Source organism: Excalfactoria chinensis, chromosome 2, assembly GCF_039878825.1.
Source record: "Excalfactoria chinensis isolate bCotChi1 chromosome 2, bCotChi1.hap2, whole genome shotgun sequence".
In the NCBI taxonomy this organism is placed as follows: Eukaryota; Metazoa; Chordata; class Aves; order Galliformes; family Phasianidae; genus Excalfactoria; species Excalfactoria chinensis.
In genome coordinates, this window is record NC_092826.1 from 122,239,453 (window position 1) to 122,261,814 (window position 22,362).

At 41.5% G+C, this 22,362-nt stretch overlaps 1 protein-coding gene across 2 annotated transcripts in view; it reads right to left on the bottom strand.

The window, feature by feature from the left end:
• Positions 1–85: 85 nt before the first annotated feature.
• NMT2 (N-myristoyltransferase 2) overlaps positions 86–22,362 on the bottom strand; it is a 28,548-nt gene continuing 6,271 nt past the window's right edge. Inside the window, exons 2-14 of one of the 2 annotated variants that reach the window (XM_072330581.1) lie at positions 21,302–21,437; positions 16,982–16,994; positions 16,504–16,539; positions 15,644–15,788; positions 14,511–14,629; positions 14,313–14,404; positions 14,085–14,201; positions 13,544–13,714; positions 11,715–11,823; positions 7,980–8,150; positions 5,991–6,158; positions 4,401–4,538; positions 86–4,201 (exon numbers count right to left, since the gene is read on the bottom strand). In XM_072330581.1, the coding sequence (XP_072186682.1) occupies positions 4,181–4,201; positions 4,401–4,538; positions 5,991–6,158; positions 7,980–8,150; positions 11,715–11,823; positions 13,544–13,714; positions 14,085–14,201; positions 14,313–14,404; positions 14,511–14,629; positions 15,644–15,788; positions 16,504–16,539; positions 16,982–16,994; positions 21,302–21,437 (1,436 nt within the window). In that variant the 3' untranslated portion in view covers positions 86–4,180. The remainder of the gene's footprint in view (positions 4,202–4,400; positions 4,539–5,990; positions 6,159–7,979; positions 8,151–11,714; positions 11,824–13,543; positions 13,715–14,084; positions 14,202–14,312; positions 14,405–14,510; positions 14,630–15,643; positions 15,789–16,503; positions 16,540–16,981; positions 16,995–21,301; positions 21,438–22,362) is intronic. The other variant, XM_072330580.1, reaches the window with a different exon arrangement.

Below are 22,362 nucleotides of genomic sequence, written 5' to 3' on the forward strand. Positions count from 1 at the left end.
AACTTGGTATGGTTTTTTTACACGTGAACATGCTTTAGGCAGAACTGATTGAAATTAATGTCATTACGCATAAAAAAAAATAATACCAAAATTGAAAGTTTATTTAAACAAGGTCCATGCCAGTATAACTTTTAAAGCTGGTTCAATGCTTGTTTCAAGTAAACAGCTGTAACAGCACAGGCAGACTTCCTTTCTGAGCTTTTGTCCTTTTCTCTGCCGAACAATAAGCTTCTTTTGGTCAAGAATGTACGCAGGCTCGGACTCCAGCTCTACCTGCTGCCTGATACGCTGAAGGAAAAGTGTTATTTTCATACATGGAACAAAATACTGCTGCATTTTTGAAAAACAAACCTCTATATGCAAACACACGTATCCCAGGAGAAAACATGAACTAATCTACGCTCGGTTTCTAAATGGAGTCTAAAATTATCATCCAGGAAGTTGAGATATGCCGTGTACCGCTGAATGTAAAGTAGCAGGTGACAGCTATAGTCACTACAACAGGCTAAACGTCTTTATAGAGTTTCCTTTAATTTTATTGATGACTGTGAACAGTTTCTTAATGAAACTGTTTTGTAGGAAGGACAGAAATAGCGCTGCAATTCAAACTGCAATCACAATGGGTAGCGCAGGAGTTTATTTGGCACTCTGTAGCTAATAGTCAGTACTGCGCTACTGTAAAAGAGCTGAGTTACTTCGTTGTTCCTCAGGGATGGAATTTACACCCTGTAGGTTTCAGGGCTCTGCTAATGTAGTCTTCGGTGCTATCAGCCAGTTTGGATTTATCGAGATGTGACTTAAATTCATGGTTGTGACTATGAAGGGAGGCAGTAATGATGATTCTATAGTCACGATTCTCCCTGTAAACAAAGCAGACATTCAGTGCCAAAATGCTGCCCTTCCTTGCTGAGGGTGGCAAGGAGATTGTTTTATTTTGCCTTGCTTCATAGTCCTTCCCAGAGGTCATTTACTTTGGCTTTTTAGATGCATAAAATAGTGAAGGCGTGCTAGAACCTAGCATAATTAATTCCCATGCTGGCTAATTGTAACATCTAGCTCTTAGTCTTTACAGAAAGCATGAGGATTAGGCTTTGGTAAAGAACATAAGCACAGCAATTGCTGATCAAGCACCCTGCTGCCTGTCCAGGTCTACAGCTCTCCCAAAGGATCTGGGTCCTCTCCACAGATGCAAAGTTACTTAACAAATTGCGGATGTTTCTAAAGACTTGTGGGAAATGGAGCAGAGTGAGCCTTTCCAATGCCTTCAAATTTGCCAATTTTGGTGAAACCATCTGTTAGTTTTTGCAGTTTTACTTGGTAACTATTCTTATCAAGCCTAACGCACATGCAGGTTCAACACCTGAAACAACACAAGAGCCTCTGTCAGAGCTGACAGCAGCACCCACACCAATAGCCTGCTTAGGAAGTGAAGGTGGATTGCCGCTATTTCCACACCTGGGTAATTGTCAGGACACCTCTGAGACTCACATTCTCTTGAAGCTCTGATACTTCAGCAAAGCACCGGAGGTAAGGAGCACGGCTAGCTGTAAGGGTTGAGCACTTGACAGGGACAGACCTTTTTGCGTTGAACAGCTATTAAGCAGTGTTTTTGTGAAGAGGCTTCTCTAGGAATTGCCCCAGCTTAGGCTCCGCTGCCCCTTTTCTTTATCCTCTCGGCCTGAAGTTTTTCAGTCATAGCTACAACAACTGCAGAGGTTCAGCAGGAGCACAGCTGTGTCTCCTTTCCCACAGTCAGCATGCAGCTGGAGCTAGCAGAAGACAAATTTGCACCCCTCAGATTCATTGCTTTTTGGAGAAGATGGCCAAAGGGAGGAGTGGCCACAGCACCTTCCATCATTGGCAGGCAGCCTGAGATCAGGGCAGAAAGCCAGGCTGCCAGAAAACCAGGTTCAGTTCTGTCTTTGGCCCAGGCATGGTCCCACCATGGCCCAACAGCTTTTCCAAACAATAGGACTGTGGGGATTTGCCTCTTGATTTCAGGGAAAAGAGGAGTAAAGAAAAATAAATCATCTACCATTTCTTCCACTTATAAAATGAACGCAGCTTCCTGCCTGCACGGCATCCACCCATGGAGAAGCAGCCCACCAGGCTGCAGCCGTTCCTTGCCAGGGCACAGGGCCACGGCTGCCAGGCTGAATGGGGTGAGGAGTGGGGAGGCCCTGCCCTTAGTATGGAGCAGGAACACCACACCTTCTGGGAGTAAAGAACTTAAGTCCTTGATGAAGTTGGGATTGTATCCTTTCCATTGCTTCAGGCATCTATACCATTCATTACATGTTCAGGCACTTAATTCTGCTCAGGCTGCACACAGGGAGTCAAAACTCCACCTACACAATCTATCTCCTGTGACTGCTATTAGCAGACAGGTATGAGAAGGGCCAAAGTTGCAAAGCCTGACTCCACTGCTAGAAACCCCAAAAATCCCCTTCAGAGCCCTTGCATTCACCAGGCTGGAGCTGACGAGCACACACAGAACAGACAAACCACCATCAATCCCTTCCTTTGCATGAAGGAAGCCAAATGCTGTAAGCGCAGAGCTGCAACACAGAAAGGGCAACTATCCCTACTTCCAGGGCAGAATCTTCTCACTGTTCAACAATAAAAAGAATCCAAAGCACAAACCGTTCACGCAGGGGAAATGGAGGGGACAGGGAAACCCCTACTGCTATTTGGAGGTGGCTAAGTCTAGCAATTATGAAGAACAGACAAATGTATCTTCATCTACATTGATGTTTTCAGGTACAGAATTCAACTTTCAGCAGAACTTGCTGTCAGAATTACAGGCATGTTTAAAAGGAAAGTTCAGACATTTGCATTTCGTGAGATACTTGAGTCACATTCAAAAGATGCTCACAGCACAGAGGCTTCACTACCACAGTTTGGCACTTTCAGCTAGAGAAGTTTCTTACTGCAGATTTTCTCAGTGCTCACGTTGCTGCAGCATCCGCGAACGGAAAGGACCGCTATCATATCTAACTACGATGCTATGTTGGAATGCATATAAAGTGCTTCAGAAGCCATTCTGGTTGCCGAGCATTGGAGAGGGAGTTACAACAGCTTACCCAACAACAAAGATCAGCCCTCTTCCATTTCAGGAAGCGAAGCACACAGGCTTCCGAGGACTGAGGGTAGAGCTTTTCTCTTCTGCTTACCAGCCACATAGAAAGCAAAACTTCTTGTTCCACAGTCAGGATAAAAACACTACCAGGAACAATGTCTGAATACGTATTTACACGATACTTTTCATTAGAATTACAGACTTCATAGGAAATCCAAGTAGACAAAAAGGAATATGTGCAATTTTGCAGAAGCATTGAAAACATTCAAACTATAAATATCCTGATAGCAATACTAAAAGTCTTAGTTTTACACACAGGCTGATGTTACTCTACTGAGGAAAAACTAAGGTTCTGTGCCACAACTGTAAATTAAGTACAGTAACGTATTATCATTCCGGCAACATAGGTTACACCTGCACTGAACAGTGCGATACTGTTAAATCAATCCACTGATCTATTGAAGATCAAAATACAAATCTGTATTTTTATTGATTTGGCAGCGTTGCTTATGGAGAAACAAATGCACTAGTTAAACCAGTACACTGTCATACTGCTCCAGTTACAAAAACACCCAGGACTTTCATAGAGCTACAAACGTATCATACTTCATGGTTTTTTTTTTCCCAAATGATGATATCCACGTGAAGTAAATATAGCAAAGATACTCGAGTTTGTATCCTTCATTCTGTTACATGACAAACGTACACCACCACTTAATAAATAGAAATGCAGCAGTTCATCCACATAATAGCAAATAGTTTTGTACCCTAATCCACCACTGAAGTTCAGTTTATACAAAACAGTCTTTTCTACAGAGTGGAAAAAAAAATACCTTCTTCTCATCAAGGTGCAAGCTAAGCTTTGAAACTTAAATGAATGTGCTTTTATTCTTTTCATGGACAATAAGTCTCAAGGACCTTCTGATTTATCTGAAAATGCATAAATTTGGTCACATGTGGATTTCTTCATCGTTCAGGTTTAATGGACTATTTCAGTATCACTGACGTTGTGCTTTTGCTCCTCTTGAACAATATCATTCCAAGAGTTATGGAGATCAAATTAATTCAAATGATGACCTCAGAGTTCTAGAACACGTGTCCTCATTGTAATACAAGACCAACCTAAAGGAAGAATAAAACCGTAGCATTTTAGTTTATGTACATCAAGAAATCTAGGCACTATTAGTTTTCGGCACTGGAGTTATGGATCTTATGTGTGCCCAATTAAAACAGCTATTTTACAACTCTTCATTTTGGCCAGCGTAGATTAAAGCTCCGCTGTACCTATCAGAGCTCAGAAGCTCCTTTTTAAATCCCTTACCTTTTCAGATTCCATGCCAGGACACCTCCAGTTGTACAAGTAATACTGCAAATTTCCATCTCCAATCCCAAACTTGAGTTTTTCCAGGAATGTTTTGTTTTCCATTAAGTCTAGTGCATTGAACACATCAAATCCTTTCTGGCAATAGTAAAACATTTAAAAAGTTTTAATGTTTCAAATGACACACAAATGGCACTTTCCATAGTCGGCACAACAATATCCAAGAGACTAATCAAATTAAGTAGGGAAAAAAACAATACGGGAATTAATCTTTCCTTATAAATAGACACACACACAAATTTTCCCAATGGAAAGTAATGCACAACTTTGCTAAATTATCTCCAAAAGGGTAGTTAGCAATAACCAAAACACTGGTGTGTTATCAACACTGGTTTGGCTGCACATGGGGTTCTGCATTGCCTGTGACTACCCAACCTACCTCTTTGCCAAATAGTTACCTGACTCAGTGCTACTGCCTATAGCTCAAACAAGCCTCAGCAAGCAGTTCATGTCATAGACTTTAGCTCAGCTGCAGTGCTGCATGGCTGAGAGACACAAGATGAAGACTATGGAGCTGCTCTCATGCTGCCTGAAGTCTGAACAGAAATAGCCTTTGCAGACCACAGCAGGCTTTATAAAGGATCGATGCAGAAATTCCTATGCCACATTCGGAGCAAAGCCAGGCAATGGCTCTGAACAGGGTCAGATGGAACATGCTCAACATCTCCCTGCATTGAGTGGTCATCTGCTATGTGTAACATCGCAGCACCTCAGCTGGCAGAGGCAAACTTCTAGCAGGAGAAGTATAAAACATGCCGTGCTCTGCACTACACTGGGAACCGCTGCTGCAATGGATACCATGGACTGGACATGCAGTGCTGTTTACTGCCAGCTCTAAACAGGTTGCTGAGAATCCACTCAGTGTGCTGGTTCCTGCATCACCTGCACAGCTCTGTCCACAGACTACGGCACCACAGTGTTTGTGCTATAGTGCTGTGGAACCCTGACGACTGAAGGCTGAGCATTTGTTTTTAATCAGACAGCACTAAACCCTTATGATTCCTATGTTTTAAAACTCTTCTAGTCTCTTCCCTTCCATTTAACTAGATCGTGTATCAGTTATTCTGCGTACAAAACAGTGCTTAAGAATTACACGATATCATCGACAGGCAGCAGTTCTTAACAAGATAAAAGTTGGAGCGCAGACTTCTTCATTTTGTAGAAATAAGAAAACCACGTAATTTGATGTATTTAATAGAGCTTGTTAACTCAGCCAAGGGAAAATATTTTTTGGTACTGAATGAATATGGTCACCAGTGTGCTCTTGGATACTTACATAGTTAAAGCTATTGCAAACACTTTGATCTTCATGCACTTGTCACTTGCTGCCATTACTCAAAGTAAAAAGGAAAAGCAAACAGTTTTATATTTCAGTGCCTACTAGTCTACTAATCTCATCATATTCACTCTGAGCTGTAGACATTAAAAGGAAACAGAATTCAATGGAATGCATAAATTACTGACAGCTTTTACCTTGCCCATTACTCCTGAGAATGCTTTCATGAAAGTAGCAGAAGGAAAAATACTTACCAACTTAGCTATTATGAGTGCATCATTCATTAAATCCAAGAGGGGGGTCTCTGTATGAATATTGTAAAAGGAATAGGCAGCTTTCAGGCTTTTATGAACAGGATGGTGCATCACTGTTGAAGGTAATGTGTAGAAACTCAGGAAGTCTGTTAGAACACCATTTGCGCCCTAAAAAACACAAACAAAACAAAAGTCAATTAATAAATAACCCCCCAGTTACTGAGTGTACAACGCAGCACAGATAACAAAGCATACTTTTCTATGTGTGTTTTTTTGGGAGGAAGGTTGTCCCAGTTGAACATGTTTTTTAAAAGAGTTTTTAATCTGATGAAGTTCACACTGACGAATCCTTTTCTCGACTTTCTACAAACAGAAAATAATCACTTTGCTTGTATACAATGCATATTTAGTTCAGCTCCGGTGATGATTAATCAACAAGTCCAATCCATTTGCTAGACAACAGTGCTAAATTACATTGAAATTCTAATAGACCAGTAGTCATTAAAAAAACATCATCAGACAAATCCAAAATATCCTACCAAAACTTGCCTAATGTTTTTGAACATAATGAAGTTTAACTATTTTCAAGACTGCGTGCAATAGGGAACAATTAACACATGGGTTGTAACTGACACGCTCAGCACAAAGAATACCACTCAGATTTTCACTGTTCCCATTCTGATGATGTTTCATGACTCCTCCAAGAAGACAAGAGTCCACAAGCACCAGAATTGTGTGTCTCTGTTGCCTTCTTCACTTTCTGGGCTTGGATTCACCAACAAAGATAATAATACAAAAGCCACAACCCAAAGGACGAAGGGGTGGTGAGGAGAACAAAAGAGGAGCAATAAATCAAATCAGACCATGGAGAAGTCCAGTGAGCACTAAACCCACTGCAAAGTAAGAAGAAAAGTAACTGGACTAAGATGACTGATGAGCAGCACCTCTTATCTCCAGCTGCTGTATGTTTCTAAATTCAGCTGAGACTCCTGAATGAATCCACACTGCAGTGTGGAAATGCTGACAATCGCTACTTGAAGCTTCTGTGACGATGTCCTAAGTTTAATAACTTCAGTGCTGATCAACTGAAATAACTTCATCACTTCAAACAAAGTACTTCGCTATCTGAAAATGATGTCAGCTCCGTGCTGTGTCCGGTGTGAAGGGGAAAGAGCACATCTTCCTCCACTAGCTTTTATCACAGCTACCTCCAGCCACTCCTCGAGGATTTCCAGTCCAGACACTACCCTATTCCTGTACTGCTTATTCTGTCACAGGTGTTGTCACCACAGTTCAGGCTGAAGGCAGGAAGCAGCAGTTGATCATTTAGGAACCGAAGAGAACTGAACTCCTATAGCTGACAGCAACTCACCACAGCACCAACACATGACGAAATATTCATGCAGACACTCTTTTAAAAGTATACATTTTAGTGAAGAAAAGAAGCCCAAGAAACAAACGCATCCAATTCCCACATGCAAGCAGGGGCTGCTAAGAATTGGTTTTAAAGAAGTAAAAATGTGGAACTGACATACTGCAGAAACGTATCCAACAGCTGTGGGAATGAAACTGAATTCAAACCAAATCCTTTTATCAGTCATCAAATCATTTCTTGAGAAAAGCAGATTTGAAGACCATTACCTAGAACTGGACAATTACTGTCCATTGTGTAGAAGTAACAGGGATCAGGGAGGACACAGAGTGTGGGAAGGCTGTCTGTGAAGGTGTGCAAGGCTCCTGGATACAACACTTCCAAAACAAGGATATTTTTTGGAGATTTCAAAATTCTCCTTTAAAAACATTGTAAGAGCGCCGCAGTTTGTCACATTCAAACAAGCATTTCCTAACTATCAGAATGCAATATGAAGAACAAAACTTGGAGTCATGACACCAAATCTCAACTGCATTTCAAAAGACTTGGTGCTGATAATACTTTTCCACAAGCTGCATTCACATGCATTTTCTTGAGGTAGTTTGGGAATGCTTTACCTCTACAACAAAAGTGTCAATAATATGTTCCCGAGGCAGGAACCAATGGGCCACCTCTTCTTCATCCATCACAGGAGCAAGATTAAACTGCTTCAAGTAAGTGTTGATTAATTCTTGTACTGCTTTAGTATCTTTTTGTTCCATTGGTCTCAAACCTGAAGTCTTCGTAGCCTTATGCAAGAAAGAAAAATAAACGTTAAGATGTGGAAAGGAAAACTGCATTCACAGCAAGGTCTGGAAATAGGCTGCACAGTCATTCCGCTTGCTCTAATGCATTCATTATTAGCCTGCTTCACCCCAGCCACCTAATTCATTATGCTACTTTACAAACCGCTTTCAATCAGAATTCCCCCTCTTCTAATTATTCAGACAGTCTGGGGCACTTCAATCTTAATATTCCAATATTGAAGCAACTTCATTTCTCCAGAGGAGCTGCAACTGCCAACAGCCCAGGCTGCACACATTTGTATTCCAATCCCTTTTTTTTTGCAGGTCAGTCAGTATTTATCTCCTAAACTAAGCAGAGCCCAGGCACAGAAATGCAGCACGAAACAAGTTACACATCAGAAGCTAATCTGAAGATAAGAAGCACCACGATTCAGATTTAAAAATATCAGTCAAGCTTTAAACCGAAGTCAAATGATAATGTTTAATTAGAAATCTTTTCACACTAAATTCTGCCTGCTCTTAATGCCGGTAAACTTGCTTGCCAACTCGAATTTCTATAGACACCCAACCACAATGTACCAGGAAAGCTTCTCATAACTTGGAGATTTCTGAAATTAACAAGTTATGGTATTTTAACAAATACTGCGGTTTACTTGAATGTAAACATTAGTAAGAGGAAAAACTGCTTTCTGGTCCTATGTGATTGATTAACTTTTAAACAAGCAAAGGTGGCTGAAGTTTCCCCCCCCCCCCCCCCCCAGTTTTTATTTGCTTTCTTGACTACTTCCTTTCAGGAAGAGAAAGGCTCGTTCTCCTTCAGAGCTCATTTATCCTGCTTCATCTGTCTGAGCCACATACTTGGGCACGTACCACATGAATCACAGCACAGTCAACTGCAAGAGCAGCCAGGTAGTGACTTGATTACTGGAAGCCTAAAATTAGCGCAGCTGATTACACTCCGCTTAAAAAGGAGTTATTCTGGGGGAGGTCTTTATTCACGTGCTCTGGGATTCAGCAGCTAGATGAAAAATTAAGGCCCATTTTGCCACAGTCCCATAATGGGTTTAGTCTTAACTGCTTTCCTGCCTGGGATGGTGTTGTGACAGCACAGCACTTCCTCTAGATTTTAAGTGCTCTGAATCCATAAGGAGAATTACCCTTTCTATACTGTATTTTGTTCATAAACTCCTTATGAACGACAACATGAAAGATTAATTTCTGCTCCCCCCAAGCCTTTGTTTTCTAAAGCTGTACACTGGAGCATGAAGGGACAAAAAGCAGTTGGGCTGGAACATCTTTAGAAGCACTTAGAATGGCCAGCTTAAGTGATTATTCACAGCTGCAGAAGTGGAGAAGAACTTCCAGAATAGGGCTAAAACCTATTTCTCTGCTCCACACATGGAGCTGCCTCGGGCATATTCCCCATGAGTATTCTAGCTCAGGAGCTCAGTCAGAAAGACACACAAACACACTCCTGTCCTTATTCCGAACACAGCCAAATTTTCTCCCTTTCAGAAACTCCTTGCTTAACAGACTGAATAGCACCTCCACCTGCTTTTTTAATGTACCTGTCGGTTTATGCACAGTCTTCAGTGAGGGTGATACTTCAGTGATGTAATTACTGTATTGCTCTATTATTTCAGAAAACCTTTTCAGTTCACGCTGTTTTAGTGATTAGGATTGATTAATTCCTATTAAAGGCAGATAAGCTCCCAGTGGCAATGATATTTCAAGGGCTCCAGGAAAAGAGGTTAGAATGCAAGAAAGGCTGGTGCTGAGGGACATTAAAGCGGTGGTTAGGAATTCAAAAAGGTTTCATTTTAGGACAGTTTGGCCAGATTGACCCGATTTGTCTGACATGACTTCATAATAACAGCCTGAGACGAAAGGTACGGATTTGCAAAAGCACTTAGACCTTTCCACAAGAAAAGAAACTCTATAGAACCCAAAGCACAAAAACTAAGCAATAAACATTAGCAAAAATGTCAAGGCTAGGTTAGACAGGGCCCTGGGCAACCTGATCTACTGCCTGACTTAGTGGTTGTCAATCCCGCCCACAGCAGGGGAGCTGGAACTAGATGATCTTTAAGGTTCCTTCCAACCCATTCTGTGAGTCTATGAAAAAGATTACGTCTTTATTTTCCACAGAAGAATCTCCCAAGTTCTATATAAAAGTAAATGAACAACTGTGGTATAAGGAATCCCAAGGCCCATGGATTACAGCTGACCACAGTTACACTTCACTGTACGATCCTTATCTCATTCTTGGAGCTATTCTTACCCTGTATTGTTTCCATGAGAAACCGTACTAGTGCTGCTACTGAAACCTATATTTGAAATTGTCTGCGGGAATTCTTAAGACTTTTTAAAAACATCTTCAGATTTGATGAAAGCTATATTTAGCTCTCCAAGATTAAAACCTAATTAACAGAGTTATTAATTTGTAAGCTCTGAAAACTGCTGCCCTGTACGCAAGGGAGAACCCACACGTGCAGGCAAAGGTAACAGGCAGCACAGGAAATGAGTCCCACTGACAGCAGCAGGAGTTGAGATCAAGCCATGGCACATGCTTCGTACTGAGGAGTGCTTAGAGTGTTACTCACGTGGACCAGTAACAACAGAGCCTGCAGCATCAAGCTAAATATAAACAGAAACAATTCTCCAAAGGCGGATAAATCATTACAAAGGACATTATAAGTATGAAAAAGGACTTTTTTTTTTTTTTTAAAACCCAAAGGGAGGGTTTGTTTACATCAAAAAGGTTCACTTGCTATGGCACTGGTCCAAAGGACAGTCTGCAAATCCCTCCAAATAGAAAGCAAGCAAGGAAATTGCTTTCAATCATACAGCTTAGGCTAGCTTCTATAGGTTGTTACAGCAATGAGATTTTTTAATAGTTCATCTCAGACTACTCACATTGACTTCCCCTGTCAAGGAAATGCAACTGAAGGCTTTTTGCCAACCTGCCTATTAGGAGAAATATGGAAAAAATATTTTTAACTAACCTAGCTATGCCAGAGCGCTTTTTTTCCCTTGGCCACAGCATGCTAATGACTGTACACAGCATTCAAGGCAGCTTTTGCTGAGCCAGCTCACTGCAGAAGAACGACTTTCTCTGACAGACAAGAAGCAGCTGTGACTTGGAGGGGAACCAACCAATCCCACTGTACTCAACCAACTTTCTAGAGGACCTTCCTAAGAATTTTAAGATGTTAGCCGTTACTTTTCTACTCCAGCAATTTTGATCAGATTAATTTCACCTAGAATAATCTTACGCATCTTCAACTCAATGGCACGTGTTTATGAAGTCAAGGCTTCTGTGCTCTTTTACTTGTTTTTTTTTAAAGACTTTTGAGTCCACATTTATATTTTCTCCACACACAAACCTACACCTCTAGGAACAGTCCCTTCTGTTTAGCACAGACCCTTATTTCTTCCTGGTAGAAAAGATTCTATTTTTCCATGTTCTGCATGCACAAAAGTCTGAGCTGTCAGAGACAGATGGAAGGCTATTTTGGGCCTCCCAATAACTGTGGGGATTCTCTCTCTAGAAGACACACTGCTTACATCAGGAAGTCTGTAGAGCTTCATTGTTCTTTGTAGAGTCATATTTCTACTCAAATGTGAAAACTTCACCTCCACCAATTTTCTGGGATTCAGTGATCGATGCCAATACCTGGGAATGAAATTCATGACATTAGATGGTGTTTTAAGTCTCAGCTTTACCTGTATCCATTTCTCTAATTTCTTGCTCTTCTCTTCCTCTACAAATTTATTTCCTAGCCAGCCTGTACTGACCTGATGTCTGTAGGAGGCTTGAACAACAAACATACAAACAACAAATCAACAAAGAAGGAAAAGCTATACCTAAGCAATAGCTGTTAAACAAGCCTGCAATCACCGCATTTTGAGTCTAATCTCCTTAAGGAATGAGTTACCCCAGGGCTAAACATTCTACTACCTGCCATATCGCCACCAATCTTTTCTTGCTTACGAGGTTAACATTTATTTTATTGATTACTTGTCAAAGCTTAAGAACAGAGGTCCCTCTTTACTCAGTCTCTGAGCAGTTTGGTGAAGGGACTCCTCTCTGCAGACCATAGTGCAACACAACATCCCTGGTTACTCTTAACAGAGTGGCTTTCTTTCCATCCTTACCTACAGAAGGTTACAGAATCTTTGGTGTTGATACGTACAAAGCAAAATTTAAACCAAAAGGCTCATATATGAGTATTCTGTCCTCAGAAGGATATCGCTGAAAAAGGACTTTTCCCAGCAGGAATAAAATCCACTCCAAGCAAATGAAATCATCCTTTACAACATACAACTATTTCCATGTGATAGTTCTCCCGTCTTCATTAAATTCCTTTCTCCAGGAAAGACGAAAACATTGAGAAAAGCAGATCGCACAATTCCCAGAAATGCTCTGCCATCTTTGGCAAGCAACCAGGTCAACAGGGAAGCGTCCCAGCAGGGAAACAGGCCACTTGAAAAAACACAGGTATACAATGCTGCCATTGCTAGCATGGCTTTCACCAGAAGGTCAACAAAAACCTTATTAATCTATTCAAGGTACAATAAACAAACTCAGTATTAAATTTCATCTGAAAAGATATTTTATCCAAGGCTCCAAAAGGGGGGAAGAAAAAAAAAAAAGGAAAAAGAAATCAAGCAGAAAACCAAATTCACAAATACACATCCTCATGCTTTTAGGTTAGAATCAAATCCACAGCATTCAACTTCTTTGAATTTTATATATATATTTAATATACCCACATTGGGTTTATGTGGTGAGGTTTTGGTAGTGAGGGGGCTTCAGGCATGGCTCTCTGAGCAGAGCCCAGCAGCTGTCCCATGTCAGGTAAGACCCACAGCTGAGACATGAGTGACGTTGGTTGTGCCTCTGGGAGAGCTGATTTAAGGGAGAGAAAAACTGCAGAACAGCAGCTGGGAGAGAGGAGTGGGAAAATGAGAGAGAACAGCCCTGCAGTCAACAGGGTCAGAGAACTGACCGCAGCCCCCATCCCATGCTCTCCCCTGCACTTCTCTGGGGGAAGAAGTAGAGAAGGATGGATGGATGGGTGAGGGAGTGTTGGTGTGCAGTTCTAACTGCTCTAGTTTACTGTCAGTAGGCAAAAATTATATTAATCTCCTTATGCTGAGTCTGTTTTGTCTATGGCAGTAACTCATGAGGGTTCTCCCTGTCTTTATCTCAACCCATGTGTTTTTTTCCATCCTATTTCCTCTCCCTGTCTTTTTGGGAAGGGAGAGTGAGAAAGCAGCGTGGCAACGCAGTTACCTACCAGCGCAAAATTACCACAATAGCCAATTACACAGCATGCACTTAAAATGACTGCTACAGGAACCAATGTTATTATGAACATCACCTAGGTTACCTGCAAGTGGCCACAGGTTTGGGGAGCACCACTCCAGCAGTGTAAACAGCCTGAAAAATCCCCTCCAGGTTTACTCTTCTGGTTATTTCCCGAATCAGTACAGGTGCCACCCGTTTAGATCTCAGTTTCTTATGAACACACAGAAAATTGATTTCTACCATCTTCTTCACACTAAAAGGACATTGCAGTGAGAAAATGAATTTTAAAAACCCCGTACCATCGACAAGAACAAGCAGCGCATGCTGCACATTCTCTATTATATAACATTAGTTTTCCATGTTGTAACAGAAGAATCTGATGTAAAAATAAATCAGGCCGCGTCGAATTACATCTGCAACAAAGATTAATCTGACATTGTGACATGAGTTGAAAACTGTATGATATGCAAAGCAGCGTCTAAGCTGTTTGCAGCGCTCCATTCCCTACCGTTAATGAGCCTCTCTGTAATTTCTCCATAGTAATGGATGCCAGTTTTAAGATCTGTAACATGCCACTTGAAAATAGTATGTTTTACAGATGTAAAAGTAACGCTGTGTTTTACCTGTCATAAACACGAATATTTGCAGGGATGGCACTTATGAATCCTACCAGCTTTTTGTTTGAAGACACTCTAACCCCACAGTGCCACTGCGGTAACCAGCCCGGAGGACGCAGAGCCCTAGGAGCGATGACAGAAATAATTACAAATTACTGCCTGAGAAGATGTAATAAAAACACCCTTCTTTGCACTCCACTCCAGCCAGAACAGAATGTAGCACTTGCCACTCACCACAGAAGAAATTCAGGGGAATAATCAAACCTAAACATATTATCATCATCTTCTACATAATTCTCATTTAACAGTGTGTATAACTCCTTCAGCTGAAAACAAGAAAAAAACACAAAGAAAAAGAAAAGGTTTATCCACACACGTCAAGCAGAATATATTTCAGTGATTTTAGATACATGTAATAAATGTTTTACTTACAACTTCAGCATTGCTAAGATCCAACGTGTCCCACATAAAACCTTGTGGCAAAGAATATGGCTCTAGGCGGACATTGTCCTTATCTGGCTCAATTGCACCGTGTGAAGTTATGACTTCATCTTTAGAAGGAAGAAAAAGCAAGGGAGGAGAAGAGAAAAAAAGAGAACAGTTACACTGCTGGCTTCCCCATTAATTCTCAAGAACGTCTCAGTTCTTAAAGACTGCGTTCAGACCAACTGCTACTTCATCACAGTATCTACAGCCAGCCACAGAACTACTCCATCCAGTATTTCATAATACAGGACACCAGTTTATCAGCACATGCATGGCGCTCGGCCAGCTATGAAATCCGTGGTTTCATTATGAGAAATATGTTCCTACAGCTAATGAGCGACGGCTCCTGTTTACAACTGCCTTGAACAGGTCTGAGCTCAGCAGTACTCCTAAGGACCAGCAGTATTGCAAAGCCAGGGCTTGTAAGGAATGCCAGAAAAATAGGAAACGTGTCTTAAAATCCTACATGAAAGGGTATTTCCCCTACCTTGATGCACAACTCTAGTTCATCAGGATGTAACAACTGGCTATAAACAGAAATTGCTCCTCTTCCACGGAGTGGCACCTGCCAAACATGGTACATCCCAAACCATGCTCAATCCTGACAAGTAGTTACGGCTCACTGTCCCATTTGGAAGGTTAGAACTACCAGCATCTTTACATAAATTTTGGCAGTATCAGCTGTCTCACTATATAGCAAATGACCTACTATCTTACAGTAACAGATCTCTTGCTAACAGCGTTAATTATAAGGCAGATGGATTCTGAAGTTAATTTAATGCAAAGATTCCTACAGCTACTTCTTGAATCAACAGATTCGTTTTCTGTGTGAACATAACCTGTGTATCAAACAGTGAAGACTTCCCATTACGTTCATTCAGCAGATTAAGCTAAAAAAGATAATAAAATTCAACAACAAAATCAAGAAGCAATTCAGAAAAACTCACCTACAGAATATCAATAATTCCATATAAACAACACAAAAGATTAAGGAACTCCACCACATTTAGTCTGACTTAAAGCCACACAACTGGTATACGTTCTTTCCAGATCACATGCCCAAGCCCAATTCAACTTACTAAGTTTCGGTACAGGTTGTGTATCCCAAAACTGGTATTTACGTTTGGTAGCCTCATCAATGTTCTTTGCTGGACCTTGGCATGCAGAGAGCAGCTCCATTGCTCTCTGGATATCTTGAAGCTTCTGCATTGGAATGGCTGGATTCTGCATGCGGAGACAAACAGAAGCGGGTACCATTACTTTGGGCACACTCTTCACTTTAGACCACTGTACAAATGTGTGCATTTACTTCATTATTTTGTATTCTTTCATAAGCTCTTCTTACTACAGTCACTTCTGGTATTATCTTCAGCAGCGGGAGGAAGGAAGGAGAGGTGGGAAGGAGACAAGCAGTTTCTCAAAATACGTAGCAATTTTGAGTAGTGTTTGCATTTAACTGTGAATATTCAGCGTTGGTACCACATGTAACTGCAGTGTTAGGCCAGGATACCAGTACCACAGTAAGTGCTTATTATATTCCTCTCCCAAAAGTAAAATTAAGTAAACAGCAAAAAGCAAATCAGCTTAGATATCTAACAATCTAAAGACACTACAGAGTGTTATTCAAAGTTATGCCTCATATATACACAATAAAACATTACTTAAGATCAGTATGGCACAAAATTTCAGTTACACTGTGGCTGTAAGCATCCACTTTACAACCTTAGTTACATTGGATCTGCCTTCTATTAGGTACCAAATTTTATAGTAGGCAGCCTACTCTGCATTGTATCGCATACAGAACTTCACCATTTTGCCACTAGTGCCAGCTCTCATAACTTAAGGCAGCTTTATGTTATAGAAGCAGATGTGAAATAAATTAATCTTCCACTTAAAAGTGGAAAAATCTTTATAGAAAGTTAGCTGCAAAACAAGAAACCCAAGGCTGGGCATTTCTAAACTTAGCTCTTAAACCCTGACTTCTGAGCATTCTGAGTAAGCACGACTACAATGAGAATTCTACCTGCACGTGAAATTGCAGAGGAATAATGCTAACAGACTTCTAAACGTAAAGGAACTTATCTCACTCTGCCTCATTCCTCCTTTCTCTCTCTCTTTTCAGAACCGTCTCCCAAGAGACACGTTGAGCATACTAGCAGCACGCTTATGCTCAGGTTTTCCCAGACTTTGCAGTGCAATAAATATACCTGATGGAACAGTCTCAAATGGATTGAAAAACGTGACATATTTCTGGATAGAGATTTGGAGCCTGATGTTTTCTTTCTGAACATCTACAGTATTTCAGTATTTTGCTTACAGACTAGGATTTGTGTGTTGAAAAACCACCATAAGCTATGCGCAATAATGAAGTGCAAGCTTCATTTGGACAGGCAACTGCCTTCAGTGTCTTCAGTCACAGAAGGAGTAGCTCTGCAATGGCCTGTAGCTCATGCAGGCCATCATTTCCTGCTTACAATAAAAACGTGTGCTCTCTAAATGTTATGTGATTTCTGTCACTAATTTAAGTGTGGATAAATTTGGCCTGTGAGCACACTTTAACACCCATCATCTGAGTAATAGTGAACTTGCATATTTACACACTCCCAGGTAGTTAACAAACTAGATTGATGCCGCTGAAGCATAAAAATCCTACTCCATTCTTCAGTCTAAGTTATAGTGATATAGATTGCTTTTATTAATTAGAAATCAATTTAACAATTACCTGCTGGCCTGATACAAACACTTCTAAGTCTGCTAGATGAATTCTAAACTCTTATCAGTAGATCAAGTAATCATACATCAATGTTGACATATAAGAATTTACTCAGTATGTTTTAGATGCTTTTTAAAGTCTAATATTTTTCTAGATTAAGAAGAAAACAATCTAAAAAAGTTACAAAGTTCTAAAAGGATCACAGAACCACAGAATGGCTTGGGTTAGAAAAGACCCAAAGGATCAACTTCCAACCCCCTGCCTCCAGATCTGGCACTAGACCAGGGTGCCCAGGGCTCCATCCAACCTGGTCTTGAACACCTCCAGGGAAGGGGCATCCACAGCCTCTCCGGGCAGCCCATGCCAGCACCTCACCACTTTCTCTATGAAGAGCTTCCCCATGTCATCCAACCTAAACTTTCCCTCCTTGAGCTTAAAACCATTCTTCCTTGTCCGATCACTGACTATCCTTGTAAAAGTTTATTCCCCTCCTGCTTATAATCCCCTTGTAAATACTGAAAGGCTGCATAGAGGCCCCCTCTCAGCCTTCTCTTCTCCAGGCTGAACAAGCCCAGCACTCCCAGCCTGTCTTCATAGGGAAAGTGCTCCAGCCTTCTGATCATCTTTGCGGCCCTCCTCTGGACCCTCCCCAACAGCTCCCCATCCTTTCTGTACTCGGGGCCCCAGACCTGAATGCAGTACTCCAGGATGCACATGGGAAGTAAAAGTTCGTGTTTTGGTACTAAGCATAACATGGATTGAAACATCTGGAGAAATCCCCTTTCCTCTCAAGAAGCTGAGAGGAAATCCTTTTGGTTTTCTTTAATCGAAGGCAAGAAAAGCACATACAGCACTTCAACATCAATGAGAAACAAGAGTAATTTTAATTCCAGTGAGAGGAAAACATCTCACAGCACAAGAAAGCACTATAAGGTAGTGCAGTGCAATGAAGCTGAGGTAGCGATGCAGTTCTTGCCCCGGTTTTGGTGACAGGACCTAACCTGAGATCTTCCGTGTCTTGTGGCAGAGCCCAAGTCTCTCCCTACCTAGAGCAGAAGAGTGAGTTAGGGACCCTTCAGCACAAGCCTGTGATGATAAGCAGGATGCACCTGAGGGTGCTTCAGAAGCTTGCTGGTGTTATTGCAAGATCACTCTCTACTAAGCTTGCAAACACTGTAAAGCCCACACAATGGCAGAGGCTAGCACTGACTGGTGAGGATGCAGCTCGGCAGAACCTGGGAGGCCCTGGTGGGCAGAACTGAATGTGAACCAACAGTCTGCTCTCACAACAAAAAAGCCAACTGCACACTGGGTTGTACCAGCAAGAGCCTTCCCCTTTATCTCCCATCCTCGACACCGTAATACAGTTTTGGGTTTCCCATTACAGGAAACCACTGACAGAACACACTGAGTTCAATAGAGGGCCACCAAGATGTCTAGGGGGCTGAAGCACATGAGGTGCAAGCCTCAAGAAGAAGGCTGAATAAAGACTAAGAGAGTGGGAGATCTTATTGCTGCCTAATGGGAGGATGTAAAGAAGACAGAGTCAAGCCTTTGCACATGGGCTTAAGGACAGAACAAGAAATAATGGACACAGTTGAAAAAAAAATCAAATTCCATTTTAGATGTAAGGATTTATTAATAATAGCAATATTCTAACCACATGGGTGGTCAGACAGTGGAAGACAGTGCCCACAGGGGTTGTAGAATCTCCACCCTTGGAGTCCATATAAATCCATCTATACCTGAACAATCTCACTTAATTGAATCTGCACTAAGCAGGAGGTTGGTCTAAAGATCACCAGAGGTCTCTTTCAAGCTAAGTTACTTTATGATAGGATGCTATGCAGGTCACTGGTGACTACAATAATCACTGACACTATCAGAGTGCTGTTCACTTGTGTTCACAGTGTGGGAATTCTACATCCCTGGGACTCATACTGAGAACAGACTCCTCAGTCTCATAACATGGGCAGCAAAGTGTCCTAAAGGTCAATTTAAGCACACAGCTAACATGTATTCACCACTGTGGTTACACTCACACCAGTGCCCAAGAGGTCCAGAATCACAAATGATAGAGGGAGAAGCCAGGGAGAATAACTGTCAATGAGTCCTTGTGTGTTTTCTCCTAGAGACCAAGTGTAAGACACCACTTTCCTCTGAAATATTTTGCTTCTTTCAACAGCAAGCAAATGCTAAAGATGCTTTTTCCGTACTTCACATAGTGCAAGGAACATAAAATCTAAGTATCACTGCAGTACTTGAAAAAACGTATTTGCCCACACTGACGGACCAGCAGTCTAAGATGCTCTTGAAAAAAAGTCTAAAACATCAGAGCTGTCCAAGACTGAGAAACTTGTCTACTAATGAGGTCGTACACCTGAAACAATGAACAGAAAGGGAAACAAACCAACACCAGTGCATTTGCAAGAACAGAAACCAGGCAACTCTAAGGGCAGTAAAATGGCTTAGTTACGCTGCAGCCTGGGAGAACAACTTAAATAAAGGCATCCCTTGTGTGCCTACAAAACAAAACTTTCATATTGCTAACAAACTGGCTGAACTTGTTGTGTTAGTGAAATATCACTAAGTGCATCACTGGAACAAGGATAAGTTCCCACGTCTGCAAAGTACAGGGCATGTTACAGAAACTGTGTGCAAAAGTGCAAGGTGCTGAAGACTAGTGCTCTGCAGATGAAATCAAGCAGACTCCTTTCAATGCAGTAACAAACATCAGCGGGATATCTAGGATCTCTCATAACACTGCAACTATGAATTATATATTAATATTAAAACTGGCCCCACTCCCACTAGAAAAGAGTATAAGACTACTTGGCTGTTGCTTGCAATCTTCTTTCATTAGCAATTCATGTAACATACTTTGTAGAAAAACAACATCTAAACATGCAGTGATACAAGAAACTATGTAAGATCACTCTGCATAGATATAAGCATCCCATGTGGCAAATGTATCCATTCAAAGCAATGGGTGTGACACAGAGGAGACCCAGAGAGACAACAGAAAATCCAACTGTTTGTTAACAAACCAGAGCACAACTTCTTCCCCAAAATTAGTTGGTAGAATCAACATATGTGACAAACCTTACTGGTACAGTTAGTGCAACTTCTTCCACATTAATCTGACAAAGCAAACCTAACTACATCAACGTGTTCGGTGGCCCATGAACTTTCATATCACCATGTTACAAGCCACAGTTCTCAGGCTCAGATTTCTCTGGAGATAAGTTAAAAAGCCATCAATGCATATTACTCACTCACTTTAACCAGAACCTGGCAGTAAAAAGCACGCAGATAAAGCCCACAAAAGTTGAACATCCATCCCCTCAAGTCATTTACTTACTTACAGTGCAGACCTTTCAGATGGCAAAAAGTTTCTTCAGTCTGCAGCTCCACATTAGAGATTACTGTATTTTGTGTGAGATGGTATGTTGCTACTTTGCCCACATGAGGCTGGTTAACAAAGCACGTTCACCTCAATAAGATTTTGTTTGGAGACTGACCTGGCCTGGCTGAGCATAGGATCTTATCTATTTGTGTGTATGCATCTGTGTAAAATGCTACAAAACAAAATAGGCAGAATACAGTCATCATGGGCTCACTCGTCCATCCCTCCTCCTGCTGATGCTTGCCACGAGATAGCACTATGCTGTCCGCCTAACTGCAGCTGCACTAAACCTTGTTAGGTGGCAGCGAAACTAAAGACAACTCACCAAATGCAAAACGTACTTAACCTGCACTGCTAATGCTTTTAAGTCTCTGCTACAAAGCCTGAATTCTGACTGCTGTTAATCAGCGCTGAGGTTAAAAACTGCTGTGGTTACAACTCTCTGTCTAACTTCATGCAGTCAGCCAACACCAAGACTTACTCCCCCCTTCTGAAGAGAGCTGCCTAATTCAGATGCATTAAGGCAGAACCATCAGCTCTCTTTTACAAAACGCAACACATAAATGAACAAGTTGAAACAGAAAGCACACACAAACTGAAACAGGACAAGGCTCTCACTTTTGAAGGCTGTTGAATTTTAATCTCTTGAGAGTCAGATGCAGAATCTGATTTGGTGCCTCCAGAATTTGGCTTCTCCTTTTTTCTCTTCTGTTTCTTTTTCTTCTTCTTCGCTCCCAAATCCCCTCCAGGACTTCTGCCAGAAATTCAGAGAACGTGCGATGAGAAAAATCAATACCACCAAACTTAAACTTCATAAAGATTAAATATGGAAAATTCAGCAGTGTTATAAGAGAAATCTAACAGTAGTTTGAATCCGCAGCCAAGGCAGGGGAAAGGAAGTGGGGGGAACCGAGAGTGCATTCACTAAAAGCATCCTGCAGGCACCTCCTCATCAGTTTGACGCTCAGAGCCCAGCACAAGCAGGCATTCTGACACAGCAGTGTGAAACTGGATACGCTGCAAGAGCCTCAGCTCAAACGCGAAATGCCCATTCCCACATGTAGGCAGGAGACTCACCAGCCTCATGAACTGCTTAGAAATGAGCAACTCGCATGGAATATTTGGCCAAAGACTTCAAGCAAGAAAGGTGCGTTAAGTTGTTGCATACAGCAGAGCAAGAGTTCTCCGGTGCTTCTACAAGTGGTCGCTGGAGGGACAGATAAAAATCCCACAACCCTGTAACCATTAATTCCATCTGCCCTGTTCCAAGCACAGTTGACTCTGGGTTGGGATGGAATTTCCTGCGGAGATGAAGATATTTAGAAACACAAATTCAGCTGAACTTGGAGGAACACGGGAAACTGCAGGAACCAAGGAAGGTATCCCCCTCCAAAACTGGCTAACTAGCAATAGCTCAATGTATTTATCCTCCTCGATGTTCAGCCATCAGGGACAGCTGAATTGGTTTTGATTGGATTCTTCTCATTGTTTGCAGGAAATTTTATTTCTAATTGAAGCAGTGATGAAAGTCATGGTGGAATCTCACTAAGAATCACCACAAAACGACCCAAATATTTGCACATTAAAACAACCAGTACTACAAAGCGTACACTGTGCTCGCAGATTCTGACATATCTGGACTATCAATAACACAACTCCTATTTTCTTAAAGGAGATTC